We start from the raw sequence: 17,014 nt of genomic DNA on the forward strand, positions 1-17,014 counted from the left end.
AAGACACTACAATTAAAAACTGATTTATCATAATGTACACTCCCAGGAAAAAAAGGTGCAGTGCTGTCACTGGGGCGGTACCCTAAGGTACAAAAGTGAAAAGGTACATCTTTGCACCCCTAATAGGTACATATTAGTACCTTAAAAGGTACTAATACCTTTTAAGCGCGAGTGTCACAGCACTGAGCACTAACTGCAGGAGTCAGATAAATGAGCTGATGAGCTCTCGTGATGAGAGCTGAGGTAAACACGACTACACTCGCGGCATACATTCACAACGCGAGTTCAGTCTGGCACGTTTCAGTTCATGCCTTTGCAAGCTTAACTTTCATAGAAATTAATTTGAGAAGTTAAAAGACTTACATTTCTCACCATAGCTCCGTTTAAATGAGTGCCTCCAGCTGAGCTGAGCTGTGAGTGTGATCTCCATCCCCCATGTGCGGGTCTAAAACATGCGGAAATGGCTCCCTCTGCTGGCTGCAGCCTTTAGCCTTTGGCCAAACATTCCTCCTATGATGCAAATATCGTCAATTTGCATCATAGGAGGAAATAAAATGCATAAATCTCTCGTCTCAGGGGGATATGAGGGGGGAAAGCACAATCATTTGAATATACTCCAGGGTCTCTACTGATACAAAGCCATATGCTAATCGCTGAAGTAACCCTTTAAGGACTCATGGGCCAAACATATGTTCAGTAGGTCAAATATGGACTTCTGTCACACCATAACATGTATAAAAAAAAATAAAAAATAAAAAAAATGGGGAACTTTTGGCTAGTAATGAGAATTAGAAGTCAATGATTATTTTTAGTAAGTTAGATGTTTGGAAGTTGGTTTATTATTTGTATTATTCTATCTTTTTACTTGTTAATCTTTTTTTTCCCATTGTTGCACTTCGAGATTCTTCGGAATGAAAAGTGCGTTATAAATAAAATATATTATTATTACTATTATTATTATTATTATTATTATCATTATTATTATTATTATTATTATAGTAAGTTAGACTTTAAGGACTCATGGGCCAAACATATGTTCAGTAGGTCAAATATGGACTTCTGTACAGCCACAACATTAAGGAAAAAAAAAAAAAAAAAACCTTTTGTGGAACTTTTGGCTAGTAATGAGAATCAGAAGTGCGCTTTAAAATGCGCTGTCATGCATCCGAGGGTTTGGTAAAGCTCTGACCGTCTCTGCTGTAGGAGATGGAGCCATCCGTTTGGCGGGGACTTCGGATCAGTGCCAGGGTCGGGTGGAGATCTATTACCAGGGCAGCTGGGGCACCGTGTGTGACGATGATTGGAGCATGGCCGACGCGGCCGTCGTGTGTCAGCAGATCAGCTGCGGTCAGGCTGTGGCCGCTCCAACAAACTCCTACTTCGGCTACGGCACGGGCCGGATTTTGCTGGATAATGTGAACTGTAACGGGCAGGAGAGCAGTCTGGCCGCGTGCTACAGCCTCGGGTGGGGAGTCAATAACTGCGGCCATCACGAGGACGCCGGCGTCATCTGCTCCAGTGAGTTTAAGTCGGATCGGTTCACAGAGACATATTCTGAGTCACAACATCTGAAAACACCAGAGAACACCAGAGAAACAAAAAATTACACTATAAATTTAAAGACTCTTGAATGCTGCGTTTATTTGATTATAAAACAGTAATATTCGGATGGATGGATGGATGGATGGATGGATGGATGGATGGATGGATGGATGGATGGATGGATGGATGGATGGATGGATGGATGGATGGATGGATGGTGGAATAACAGACAGACAGAGAGACAGAGAGACAGAGAGACAGACAGACAGACAGACAGACAGACAGACAGTCAGTCAGTCAGTCAGTCAGTCAGTCAGTCAGTCAGTCAGATAGATAGATAGATAGATAGATAGATAGATAGATAGATAGATAGATAGATAGATAGATAGATAGATAGATAGATAGATAGATAGATAGATAGATAGATGGATGGATGGATGGATGGATGGATGGATGGATGGATGGATGGATGGATGGATGGATGGATGGATGGATGGATGGATGGATGGATGGATGGATGGAGCAATAGATACTTCTTTCAAAAACATTTTTAAAAATCAGAATTATTCCGGATTTATAACCTGAAGTCCTGTGTTCAGACTCGCTGTATGTGAATATTGAGCAATACTGTATTATGTGATTGTAGGTCTAACTCTCTCTCTCTCTCTCTCTCTCTCTCTCTCTCTCTCTCTCTCTCTCTCTCTCTCTCTCTCTCTCTCTCTCTCTCTCTGTCATATTTTAGGCTCAAGCTCCACCATAATCCCGGTTACCAACACAGATTTAGGCAGAGGCTTCATCATTCCAGAGACCATAGCAGGTATAAACGCCTGTACTGTACTTTACGCAGGGCCTGTTTTCACATCATACTCGGCTGAATTAATAGCCAATTTATTGTCATTAACTGCTGTGCATGACCCTCCGTTTTGGCATTTTCTGTGGGCCGTAGTGAGCAGACCATCTGTCACACACTGCATAATAAATCCCTTAAAGCGCCAGCAGAGGGAGTGTTTAAAAACACAGCCTCTCATTCTTTCTCCTTTCTTTAGTGACAGAAAGGGCAGTGGCAGTTACTGTGATGACAACCAATGTGTCCACTACAGCCTCAACAACCAAAGGTACTGAAGACCTCATCCCAGAAAGCATCAGTGACAGTCTCAGCTCTCACTAACACTGAACATCTTTGAACTGACATTAGTGTTTCTAGTGGATGATAAAGAATTCAATAACTGCGGTTATAAGAGCGCCTCTCTCTCACTCTCTCTCTCTCTCCCTCTGGTTTCCTCAGAGAAGCCGAGCCTCCGTCTGGTGAACGGCCTGAACAGCTGCCAGGGCCGGGTGGAGGTGCTGTTCTCCGGCATCTGGGGGACCGTGTGTGACGATGACTGGGATCTGGAGAACGCTCAGGTGGTCTGCCGGCAGCTCGGCTGCGGCCCGGCGCTCGCTGCCAAATCTCTGGCTTACTTCGGCCAGGGCTCCGGCCCAATCCTGCTGGATAACGTGGACTGCACCAGCAGCGAGCTAAAGCTGACCGACTGCTTCAACCTGGGCTGGGGACAGCACAACTGCGGCCATTACGAGGACGCTGGAGTCATCTGTGCACGTAAGAGAAGATTATTCCCACAATATCATATATATTAACTCCAGTTTATTTTAATTGTATGTATATATTTTTTTTAATTTCACAAAAGCATGTTTTTCATGCTCTATAGTACAAAATAGTGGGTTTTTTAACGTCATCAGGTGACATATTATAATGTATGTAAAGCATAAACATTACATCTATATTATGTTATATTAATTATTATTAATATTTGTATTATATTTAATAAAATTGTATTATAAAATAAACTCATATATATATATATATGCATTCTATGCACACAAACATGCATGTGCATTCATGAAATTCACTACACCAGCATTTCACTATAAAGGAACACACACACACACACACACACACACACACATCAACAACAAAACACAATGTTCTGCTGAACTGAGTCTCCAAGTCAATTTTTCCTGGCGCGCTTCCTCTTTTACACATTAACAAACACGCACACACACTCACGCACACACATGTTAAGTTTTTGTGAATTGTGGGGACTTTCCATAGGTGTGATGGATTTTACACTGTACAAACCATATTTTCTACTGCCCCTGCCCTGACGCCTGCCTACCCATCACACACACACACACACACACACACACACACACACACACACACACACACACACACACACACACACACACACACACACACACACACACACACACACACACACACACACACACACACACACACACACACACACACACACACAGCCTCTGCCCCTAAACCCATCACAGGAAACATTCATTTTTACATTTTCAAAAAAACATAATTTAGTATCCACATCCATTTTACATTTATTTGGCCACTATCTCTCCCAATGTCAACCATCGAGAAATCCCAAAACTGATTTAAGGTCAGCTTTTGGGATCAGCAGCTTTAGCAGTGTCCTCTGTAAGACAGTTGGCCATAACTGAAAAATAAAGTGGCCTGTCCGAGCCCATCATCGTCAGCTCAGACCCACAGGGAGAGTCGGCCTCCGCAGGCCACGTGCATCACTAACACAGAAATACATGCATGTGTCTAATACATGAGTGTTTAAGAGGACAGGGGAAACATCACGAAAGTAGCAGCGTATAGAGCACCTCCACACACTCTAAACAATGCTGGGATGAAAATGGACAAACCCAGTGGTTGTTTTAAATGTTTGCCCAACATGCTGGGCAGTTTTATTTAACTCAAGTATTGTTTAAAAATTACTGTATGGCTGGTTTAAAAATGAGCTCGAAATAGGTTGAGAATTAAACATCTGACTCAGAATTACTGGAGGCAACGATATTAAACAAAAGGTGAACATTTATTTATAATAATGTTCATTTATTAAACATATTAATACATGTTCATTTTCAGCATACTTTGGGTTCATTTTTAACAAGCAATACAGTCCTTTTTAAAGAATAGTTAAGTTAAATAAGACTACCCAGAAGGTTGGGCAAACATTTAACCTAACCGCTAGGTTAAAACAACCCATTCACTGGGTTAAAACAACAAAACCACTGAGTTAAAACAACACAATTGCTTGGTTAAAACAACCAAACCACTGGGTTAAAACAACCAAACCACTGGGATAAAACAACCTAACCCCTGGGTTAAAACAACCTAACCCCTGGGTTAAAAAAAAACCTTTATTGGGTTAAAACAACCCATTACCTGGGTTAAAACAATGCAATTGCTGGGTTAAAACAACCCAACCACTGGATTAAAACAACACAATTGCTGGGTTAAAACAATCTAACCACTGGGTTAAAACAACTCAACCAATGGGTTAAAACAACCCAGACCACTGGATTAAAACAACACAATTGCTGGGTTAAAACAATCTAACCACGGGGTTAAAACCACCCAAGCACTGGATTAAAACAACACAATTGCTGGGTTAAAACAATCTAACCACTGGGTTAAAACAACTCAACCAATGGGTTAAAACAACACAATTGCTGGGTTAAAATAATCTAACCACTGGGTTAAAACAACACAATTGCAGGGTTAAAACATCTCAACCGCTGGGTTAAAACAACACAATTGCAGGGTTAAAACAACTCAACCGATGGGTTAAAACAACACAATTGCTGGGTTAAAATAATCTAACCACTGGGTTAAAACAACTCAACCGATGGGTTAAAACAACACAATTGCAGGGTTAAAACAACTCAACCGATGGGTTAAAACAACACAATTGCTGGGTTAAAACAACTCAACTGCTGGGTTAAAACAACACAATTGCTGGGTTAAAATAATCTAACCACTGGGTTAAAACAACTCAACCAATGGGTTAAAACAACACAATTGCTGGGTTAAAATAATCTAACCACTGGGTTAAAACAACACAATTGCAGGGTTAAAACATCTCAACCGCTGGGTTAAAACAACACAATTGCTGGGTTAAAATAATCTAACCACTGGGTTAAAACAACTCAACCGATGGGTTAAAACAACACAATTGCAGGGTTAAAACAACTCAACCGATGGGTTAAAACAACACAATTGCTGGGTTAAAACAACTCAACCGCTGGGTTAAAACAACACAATTGCTGGGTTAAAATAATCTAACCACTGGGTTAAAACAACTCAACCGATGGGTTAAAACAACACAATTGCAGGGTTAAAACAACTCAACCGATGGGTTAAAACAACACAATTGCAGGGTTAAAACAACTCAACCGATGGGTTAAAACAACACAATTGCGGGGTTAAAACAACCCATTCACTAGGTTAAAACAACGCAACCACTGGGTTAAAACAACCTAACCACTGGGTTAAAACAACCACAGGGGTAAAACAACAAATTTCAAAATTCAAATTGTTAGTACATTTCACAAATAGGTGGCAAGTAACATAATAAATTAAATATAAATCAGTAGAAAAACTGAATTTATCTTATTTCTTATATAATAATTTCTTATTATAATTATATATCAACTTCAAATATTTTTACAACATAGCTCTAGAATGAGTTTAAGTGGTTTAAGTTTTTATGTTTTCTATATTTCAGCGGCTTTTTATTTTGACCCAATTGGAAGAGAATTTACCGGAGGGAGAACAGAGAGACCTACTACAACTACGACTGCAACCACAACACCAGCAGAAGGTACGACATTTCAGAAGCTTTCCACATCAACCAACACACTGAGATATGGCCATAACGCGGAACTATGTGACTGGCCTAGTTGCACAACCCCTTTATTTCATATTAGGTGGTTATTTTATAAACTTGGGGGGAAAAAATTGGGCAAAAATGATTTTAGACTTTTATATGTTTAATATAGCTGCATGGCATTTATTCATGCAATGCTAAGGCATTTAAGAACATGCGTAAAAAGATATATAAGCAATTTACTAAGGAAATATTTGTTTTTAAAGCACTTTACGTATATAAAGCAACAATTATAGTGCCGACTATGCTCTGATTTCCATAAAAGTTTGCTTCTTTAAAATAATGTGCTGCACATGCTCACCAAATTTTGAGAAATTCGGAGTTTTCGTTTAGGATTTATAGCCTTTCGAGTATATATTGACATGCCCTTTTATTAAATGACCCAATTATAGCTATCCAAGGGGTAAAGTTCAACCTTTCTCTGATAATATTTGATCTAGAGAGTCTAAAGAATTGTACTGCAGTGGTTTTATTGGAGTTTGAAGTTGAGCGAAAAACTAAACTAGGACTTGCAAAAGTATTTTTTAAAAAAAAATATATATATTCTTAAATAGTTACAGAGCGATTTGATTGACAGCAGTGGTTCTTGAGGCGAAGTTGTTCAGAATGAGGAAATCTAACATACATATGAATATTAAATTAAATATTATTAATAAAATATTATTAAATATTAAAAAGATAAATATTGTGTTTAAAACTCGTTAGCCCCACCATTTACATGAAATAAATGAAATGAATCCCTCCGAAAAACGCAATGGTCTTAGATTGGTCAGATGACCAAATTTAGTTTCCTGTATTTTTATTGGCTGAAGTGCCACGCACAGGTTAAGGCCACGCCCCTTCCCATTACGGGCAGAAGTCACATCTGCGGAGACTAGCGAGGGTTTATGATGTCACCAACCCAGGAAGAAGCTCGTTGTAGTCCAAACCGGCCATCTTTGTAGGCAATAAACTGCCGTAAATTTAAAAGACAATATCTCCGTTTGCAGTGAACTTTCAGCGCTGTAACTTTGCAGAGACTGTTTATGCTCAAGCAGCGACATTACACACTAACTAAAGTTAAAAAAGTAAAATCGCATGCAACCTGCCCTTTAATAATATTTGAATAAAGGTTGTCGATTCTCAAAAATGTTCATTGTATTAACCCTTAAATGCATGACTGTTTCGCCGAACATTCTTACATATTCGGGTCATTAGCGACCCGGATCTATATTTAACATGGATAGACCTCTACCTGTCATGATAATATATAAAACTCCTGATGTTAGAGTAACACTTACAGAAGAATAAAATAAAACCTATTTCGTTACCTTTTGGAGCTTGGAAGGATTCAGTTTGAGCAGATGTTTAAAACCATCATCTTCTGTCCTCGTCAGAGCTCGTTTACCAGTATATTCAGCATCTGCCTCATATTCGCGACCCTATACAATTTTGACAAAAAAATTGTGAAAAAATAGGCATTCAATTATAATTCTATTACTTTTTTCTTGTTATATTGTTTAAAATGGATTGATTGAGGAATACTAAGAAGGTTGATGTCTAACTTTAAAAAATGAAGTCGAATGAGTCGCTAACGATCCGAGGTATGCATTTAAGGGTTAACTCAAAAATAAATTTCAATGAACTCAGACAACCAGGTAACTTATTTTTTAAATATTTTTTACAGTGTATTTGTATTTCCACTGTTTGAGCTTATCCAGTCCTCTCTCTTTCTCTCCTAAAGCCACCACGCGCCTCGCAGGAGGCCAAAATCGATGCGAGGGCCGTGTGGAAATGTACCTGAGAGGAGAATGGGGTACCGTTTGTGATGACGCTTGGGATATTACAGATGCTAAAGTGGTGTGCCGAAAGATGGGCTGCGGGCTGCCCAAAGCCGCCCAGGGACAGGCCTATTTCGGCCCCGGTTATGGCCCAATCCATCTGGACAACCTGAAATGCACAGGCACAGAAAATAGTCTAACTCAGTGCTCTCACATAGCATGGAACGTCCACAACTGTGACCACTCAGAGGACGCCGGTGTCACATGTGCACTCTAGTGACTCCGCCCACCTTAAGCCACACCCATTAGGCACAGTGGGCAGGGTCAGGAATAGCATCGACTCAAGGACTTGTATTCATTTTGTACATAACACCTCACGCCAACCCTGAAGAATTGATTTAAAAGATGAAATAGTTATTTGGGTGAGAAACAAGAAAAAATAAGTTATGCTCATACTGTTATACAAATAAATGTAATAAATATTATGAATGGAATTTGAATTATGCACTTTATAAACTATATAGGTTAATAAATAAGCTGAGGCTATTGATATACAGTGGAAACCAAAGTTTTTAGACTCTCCTCTCTCTTTAGGTATTTTGATTTAGACTGCAAGCACCAAATTTATTATGCCGTACAAAAAAATATACATATAAATGTTGCATATCTTACAGTAAAGTTCAAAGGGAACATCTTTAACATTTCATCCAATGTCAAAACAGCATTTGTTTTTCAAAAATATGGGTGTGAATGGTCAGAAAAAAAATGTCCTCAGGTGCATTTTAATTGGGAGAAATTGGGCTTTCAATGCAAAAATGTTTTCATTTTCTTTCTGTCTTTTGTCGTGTCTGTTCCATCACTTGTGAGTAGATTAACATCATTAAAAAAAACAAAAAAAATTGTATGGGATAAAAGGAATATTGCATTTGTATTGAGGAAACTAAACCATGTCATTGGCCTATTTGCATAATAGTGTATTAAGGTAGGAAATAAATTTAGGCCAAAAATTATGTTGAGATTTTTATATATATAATATATATAATTAAACATTTGGTATATTTAAAGTTAAAAGAAAACAATGTTTGTGTCCCTTTTTTTCTATATACACTTCTGGGGGAGAAAAAAAAGGTTAAATACTAAACCTTTAATGGGTAGTGTTTGGGTAGTTTTTGTGTTACGCAGGTCTGGGATCTGCGTGAAGTTGGCCCCCCACCCAACGCAAAACTTCAGCAAAATAGTCTCAATCGTTTGTACTGGTTTGTGCAGTTAAAAGTCTCGGTTGTGCTGCTTCTGTATCAAAATATTATACATTGAATTATAGACAAAGACGTCACTCAGTCCCATCACAAGATCCAAATTCACCCAAACTAATCTTGTTTGTTTGTGCTTCGTTTGTGCTGGTTTGTGCCATAAAACATTTTGTTTGTGCTGCTCCTTTTTTTTAAATATTAAAATAAAATTTATTGGTCATTCTGAGGTCACTCGGTCGGTAAAATTTTAATTTGTGCTGCTTCCGATGAATTATATTATATTGAATTATGGACAATGACATCAAATCTTTCTTAGAAAATGATTAGAAAAATCAGAAACCATAGGGTACTTTAAAGCAGCACTAGGTAACTTTTCAACCTTAAAGCAGCACTAGGTAACTTTTCAACCTTAAAGCAGCACTAGGTAACTTCAACCTTCATAATATATTTTTTAAGACTATTGTGATGATAAATCGACTTACAATAGGTTGAATGACACGTCTGCCATAGCCTGATGGGGTCTGTATCGTTTTTAATCGTACTTTTAAACTTCGGGTTTCGGGTAGTAACCCGAGAACAAAAAGAACTACAAAATTCGCCTGCTTTACGGCATATACGTCACTTCCACCAACACCCACACTTCCTTACATTCGGACGTGCGAGCCCAACATTGTTCGTCGGATAATATAGTCATGCCCGAAGCAGCAGAGACAAATAAGAAAGAAAAGGTTTTGTTGGAGGAAAGCAATAAGAGGAAACGAAAAAGTGCTGTGATTAAAGGCAGGACGAGGATCAACATGTGACCAGCGTTTGCTCGTCGGCGTGAGCTGAAGGAGGCGTGCCCGACCGATGCTGTCCTGCTTGTTACGGTGAGCTACCACTCAAACATTGAACTGAAGTATCATATAGATTCTGGAAAACGCTAACCAATAGACTACTATAATGACGCTGGCTTGTAAACGTGAGCATCGTGATTATTTGGCGTTTGAAAAAAATAAAACCCTTGAAATTATATTCATATGACATGCTGAAGCATATGCCACTGACTGTAACGTTACCTGGGTTGAAGACATTTCACACACGACGCCAGAAGAACTCTAACTCCCCTTGCAGTGTTCAGGGGAACTGTTAGTGCTGCACAGACCTGCGGGACGCTTTTATGAAGTTATTTGGCCCGCACCGCACCACTGTATATATTTTTACAACCCACCGCGCACCCGCGGCCATTAAATAGACATATGGGGTCCGCGGGTTATGAGACGACCCACGCATCACTAGTTTAGGGCTATCAGGGTTGTCATGTCAACAAATGCACGCGCGATGGCATCCCCTGTTGTAGGATGACAGAGCTTACGACAGTAGTTGAGGACATTATTTTTTCCAAACTGTAGGGGGACCCCGAGAGCAAAAGTAGCCAAGTGCGGCTTTAATATATAATATATTTTCAAGACTCTTGTGATGATACATTGACTTACAATAGGTTGAATGACACGTCTGCCATAGCCTGATGGGGTCTGTATAGTTTTTTAATCGTACTTTTAAACTTCGGGTTTCGGGTAGTAACCCGAGAACAAAAAGAACTACAAAATTCGACTGCTTTACGGCATATACGTCACTTCCACCAACACCCACACATCCTTACATTCGGACGTGCGAGCCCAAATTTGTTCGTCGGGATAATATAGTCATGTCCGAAGCAGCACAGACAAATAAGAAAGAAAAGGTTTTGTTGGAGGAAAGCAATAAGAGGAAACGAAAAAGTGATGGGATTAAAGGCAGGTGACCAGCGTTTGCTCGTTGGCGTGAGCTGAAGGAGGCGTGCCCGACCGATGCTGTCCTGCTTGTTACGGTGATTACCTACCACTCAAACATTGAACTGAAGTATCATATAGATTCTGTAAAACGCTAACCAATAGACTACTTTAATGACGCTGGCTTGTAAACGTGAGCATCGTGATTTGGCGTTTGAAATTATGAACCCATGAAATGATATTCATATGACCTGCTGAAACATATGCCACTGACTGTACCTGGGATGAAGACATTTCACACGCGCCGCCAGAAGAACACCTGCATGTGAACTCCTCCTGCAGTGTTCAGGGGAACTGTTAGTGCTGCACCGACCCGCGGGGACGCTTTTATGAAGTTATTTGGCCCGCACCGCACCACTGTATATATTTTTACAACCCGCCCCGCACCCGCGACTATTAAATAGACATGCGGGGTCTGCGGGTTATGAGACGACCCGCACATCACTAGTTCAGGGCTATCAGGGTTGACAAATGCGCGCGCGATGGCATCTGCTGTTGTAGGATGACAGCTTACGACAGTCGTTGAGGACATTATTTTTTCCCAACTGTAGGGGGACCCCGAGAGCAAAAGTTACCCAGTGCTGCTTTAAGTCTTTAAGAAAAAGAAGGCTTACACCTACTAACTTTACACTTGTGTAAAATGTTTAGCCTAAAACAAAATAGGATTGATTAAACTGATTAAATAAAAAAACGGTGACTCTTCTCTCTCATAATGTAAAATCAAGAATAACAAAATCTATTCAAATAAATAACATATGAAATCACAGAACATACTTCCGGTACACAAACCAACTGATTTGACCAAATATTTTATTGCACAAACGAAGCACAAACAAACAAGATTAGTTTGGGGGAAATTTGCATCTGATGAAGGGGCTGAGTGACGTTGTAAGGCCGCCCAAATCGTCCCAATGGAGGCTAACGATTGGCGGGTGAAGGTCGCTGCGCGTTCTGTCTTTTTAGCGGGGAAAAGGGATTTTATTCTAATTCCTCATTATCTGACTCCATTTAATCATAATTTAGAATTAAGGGTTAGAATGCCAATTGGTTATTTGGTCATTATATTTAAAGGCCCTATTCTTCACGTGTTTTCAAAGCTTTGATTATGTTTACAGTGTGCATTATAACATGAGTTCATGTTTCGCATGTAAAAAACACAGTATTTTTCACACAATTTACTTATCTGTACAGCGCTGTTTCCTCTGTCCTAAAAACGGCCTGATGATTTCCTTGTTCTATGAAGTCCCTCCTTCAGAAACACGTAACGAGTTCTGATTGGGCCAGCGCTTCCTGTGTTGTGATTGGACAGCAGCTTAGCGCACTTTGCCCGGAAAGGTCCCGCCTCTTACCATAACGGGGCGATGCAAGCGCTGAATGCGCGCTCTTCTCCATGTGAGAGAGCAACGAGACCACGCCCCCTATTTTGCGTGTTCTTGTGGGCGGAGCTTTAGTCAGCAAACGGTTCTAGTGACGTCATCACAGCAGGAAGTGCAGCGCTGTAGTCCAAACCGGCCGCTCGCTGTAGGCTTTGAAAGGGAACTTCTGTTAAATAAAATATCTCGCTTGGCATTGAACTTCGAGCTTTATAATTTTACAGGTATTATTTATGCTCTAACAGCAACATTACACACTAACTAAAGTTTGAAAGATGGAATCGCGAAGAACAGGACCTTTAATAGTTTAAATACACATTTAATTATTCCGTTTAACCCTTTGTTGAAATTATACCCAACCTGAATAATTCCAGAGCAAGTCAGAATCAATCAAAGTGTAACAATTTATTAACAGTCAGGTAAATGTATAAAGCCAATTACATAATCAATTCAAAGGTAATCCACATATAACATCAAATACGAATGAAAAATATACCTGACTTCTAAAAATTACATAATGCTGGGTTATCTTTAAGACGTGCAGCATTACGGGCTGACCTGTTTAAAGTGTCAAGCCCTGAGCTCTTTGCAACATTGCCTTAAATACCCAGAAACAAATGTACAAACTCTTTCAAATGTAAACACGAGTTCACAGTGGGAATTTGCATTAATCAAGTCCTATACTGTAGACTTGTATTGATGCAAAGGCCAAATGGCTGAAAACCACACCCACCATACTAAGACAAGATATCTCTAAACTCTTAAAACATTGATTATCTTTTGGCTAGCTTCTGTGGGAATGAGATCTTTGTACCAGTCGCACTGACTTTTCAAACAATATCAAACACATATAATATTGTATTGTGTGGATAACATTGTAATAGAGAGATTTTGGGTGTATTTTCAGTAGGGATGCACCGAATCCAGATTTTTGAGGTTCGGCCGGATACCGAATCCACTGGTTAAGATTCTGCCGAAACCGAATACCGAATCCAACTCCCATCCTCAGTCAATTATCACAATAAACACATTAATGACATAAACAACGTCCACAGCAGTGTATTTTTAATTAAATTTAAAAAAAGGCAACATTATGCCAGGATGACTATGCCGTATTGCTGTCTCTAGATTCCTTCTTGCACAACTCTTATTCTCTCGGATGGGAAGTTCGGTTCTTTTCCGCGTAACTTGTTCTTTCAGACAGTTCGTTTCAATGAACCGGTTAAAAAAAACGGATCACCGGTTCTTTACGTCCTTACGTAATGACGTCATTTCTATCATCCCGGCGGATGAAAATGCATTCAAACACATTCATCTGTAACAGTATTTGTAATCAAAACTTAGTATAATTATTATTGTCATCATCATCATCTTGGATATGTTTTTTAATTCATGTTTTGCAAAAGCACTCAATACAACCACTGTCGTGCAAACACTGATGTTTTACACAGATTAAATAAACCTACATTGACATAACATAAACTTACACAAATCCTTGGTTCACCCGTGCTCATATTATCAGCATCCGTTTTCCGAGAGAAACAGTTCTGTTCAAGACGACTCTATCAAGCATGCGGTATCTCAGCTCACTAGTTCTCACAGCAAAACATGTCTCAGTTCAGTGAACTGGTGGAGTTACAACATATTACATTTACATTTATGCATTTAGCAGACGCTTTTATCCAAAGCGACTTACAACTCAGGAGAACAGGAAGCGATCCGTCAAGAAGAGGCAAAGAAACACAAAAAGTGCCCCAAATACCAAGATTTGCATACCGCTCAGAGTAGCAAAAACCAGAAAAGGAAAGAAGAAAGGAGAAATAGAGGAGGAAAGAGTTTTTTTTTTAAATGTAAGATTAAGTTCTCATAGAAGAGATGAGTATTTACCTGTCTTTTGAAAGAAGCGAGTGATTCTGTTGTGCGTATAGAGGACGGAAGATCGTTCCACCAACCAGGAACAATGAAAGAAAAAGTTCTAGAGAGTGATTTCATGCCTCTCTGTGATGGTACCATAAGCCTTCGCTCATTAGTTGAGCGAAGGCTTCTGGTGGGGGTGTAGACTCGTAGGAGTGAGTCGAAGTATGCGGTGCTGAGCTTGTAGAAGATCCATAAGCAAGAGTCAGAGCTTTGAATTTGATCCAGGCAGTGAGTGGTAGCCAATGCAGAGAGATGAATAGAGGTGTGACATGAGCCCTTTTGGGCTCATTGAATACAAGACGTGCTGCAGCGTTCTGGATCATTTGCAGCGGTTTGATTGCACAAGATGGAAGTCTAACCAGAAGCGCATTGCAATAGCCGAGTCTAGAAATGACCAGGGCTTGGACAAGAAGCTGTGTTGAATGCTCCGTAAGGAACGGTCTGATTTTCCTGATATTGTGCAATGCAAACCTGCATGACCGAGCTGTCTTTGAGATGTGGTCTTTGAAGGACAGTTGGTCATCAAAGATTACTCCAAGATTTCTGACCAACCCTGAAGGAGTAATCAGAGATGAACCTAGCTGGATGGTAAAATCGTGTTGTATGGTGGGATTAGCAGGGAAAACAAGCAGCTCAGTCTTTGCTAGATTGAGCTGCAGGTGATGTTTTTTCATCCATGCTGAGATGTCCGCCAGACAGCTTGAGATTCGTGCAGCTACTATGGGATCATCTGGTTGAAATGAGAGGTAAAGCTGTGTGTCATCAGCATAGCTATGATATGAGAGACCATGTGCCTGAATGATGGGTCCCAGTGATGTGGTGTAAATGGAGAAGAGGAGAGGTCCAAGCACTGAGCCCTGAGGAACCCCCGTGGTCAGTTGATGTGTTTTGGATACCTCTCCTCTCCAGGCAACCTTAAAAGACCTACCTGTGAGATAGGACTCAAACCAGTGGAGAGGAGTCCCTGTGATGCCCAGAGATGAGAGGGTGGACAGAAGAATCTGATGATTCAGTGTAAAAGGCAGCAGATAGATCGAGGAGGATGAGGAATGACCCTGCAAACACACAACGTTGGCACAACATACTCAACCTTCTAAACCCGTTGACACAACGTGGCCAAAAGGGTGCTATAATACGTTGTGTGGTGAAGGTTGTTACAGTGTTGTCACAACGTTGACATTGAACCACCGTCCGGACCATTGCTTAAAGTTGTGCCAAGGTATCTGGACAACCACTGGGTGACCTGTACTCGTCATCACTGTCCTGAAGCGTGAATATCAGCTTTTTAAATTTCAACTGACAGTGTGTCAATCTTCAACGAGTAGGCTAATAACTTGATACGCGGATACGTGAGTATTGCTTTCAATTTACATTAGCTGATACGTAAATATTCAAACAAGCTACAATTTTCGTGTCTAACTTACGTGACAATCGTTCGTTCTTTATTTTACAAACTACATTTTTTTTTTAAATAATATATATTTAAAATAAAATAAACGGACAAATCATGTTATTATTCATGGAGTTGCGATTTTGTGTATTACCATCATAACGCTATTTCTTTTAACGTTACCAGATTTACTCAGATCCTTACCGTTAAGAAAGTGTTCAACATCTCATAATTGCTGGTTTCTGGACTTGCATTTCTCCTTTGGATTTGTTGATATTTCCTGGACATGATTCCGATTACCGACCTCATATCACCCGGCTTTCGAATACGATTTTCTGCCATATACAAACCCCGGTTTTGTTAAATGTTCTGACATAGCCCTATCTTTGCTTTTTTCTGTGTGTTTGATGTATTATACTTAAACTAAATATTTGTTTATTCTATTTTATTTATTTTTACAAAATGTATCTGTATGTCGCTTACCACATGCTGTTATAATAAAGTTGAATTAGTTGAATAAACTTGTATGTCATTTTTACTCTTCAAAAGTGTGTTGCAGGTGTTGATTATAATTAATTTACTGTTAGGCCCATAAATAATAGGATAAACAATAGGCATATAAAAAGTATAATGTCTGAAATTAAAAATGAACCACTATGTGGAATGGGGAATATAGCATTAAAAAAATAAGTTGTCAGAATGTCGTCTTGAAGTTGCTGAATGTTGCGCAACAACGATGCTACAGCCCCGTCGCGTCTTACAATTCTACGTTGTTACAATGTTGGGAGCACGTCGACATGCGACGTTGCCATAGTAGAAATGCAACGTGCCACAGACGTTGCCACAACGTAAACGTGTTTGCTGGGGATGATTTGGATGCAGCTTTAGCCATCCGCAGGGCTTCAGTAACTGACAATAATGCTGTCTCAGTTGAGTGGCCCTCTTTGAAACCTGACTGGTTTACGTCCAGTTGATTACACCAGTGGTTCTCAAACCTGTCCTGGGGACCCCCAACCAGTACACATTTTGCATGTCTCCCTCATCAAACACACCTGATTCAAATTATCAGCTCATTAGTAGAGACTCTAAGATTTGAATTGTGTGTGTCTGATGAGGGAGACATGCAAAATGTGCAGTGGTGAGGGGTCCCCAGGACAGGTGTGGGAACCACTGGATTAGACTGTGAGAGGAAAGCTTCATATACTTCA

The 17,014-nt window shown here is 39.9% G+C and overlaps 1 protein-coding gene across 1 annotated transcript in view; it reads left to right on the forward strand.

The window, feature by feature from the left end:
- The window catches only part of LOC137071584 (scavenger receptor cysteine-rich domain-containing group B protein), a 33,146-nt gene extending 24,082 nt beyond the window's left edge, over positions 1-9,064 (forward strand). The window contains exons 6-11 of the mRNA XM_067439713.1: positions 1,204-1,518; positions 2,285-2,359; positions 2,589-2,657; positions 2,828-3,142; positions 6,144-6,239; positions 8,029-9,064. Coding sequence (XP_067295814.1) covers positions 1,204-1,518; positions 2,285-2,359; positions 2,589-2,657; positions 2,828-3,142; positions 6,144-6,239; positions 8,029-8,342 — 1,184 coding nt within the window. The 3' untranslated portion in view covers positions 8,343-9,064. The remainder of the gene's footprint in view (positions 1-1,203; positions 1,519-2,284; positions 2,360-2,588; positions 2,658-2,827; positions 3,143-6,143; positions 6,240-8,028) is intronic.
- Positions 9,065-17,014: the final 7,950 nt, after the last annotated feature.

The sequence above is a fragment of the Pseudorasbora parva genome, chromosome 3 (genome assembly GCF_024679245.1).
Source record: "Pseudorasbora parva isolate DD20220531a chromosome 3, ASM2467924v1, whole genome shotgun sequence".
Lineage (NCBI taxonomy): Eukaryota > Metazoa > Chordata > Actinopteri > Cypriniformes > Gobionidae > Pseudorasbora > Pseudorasbora parva.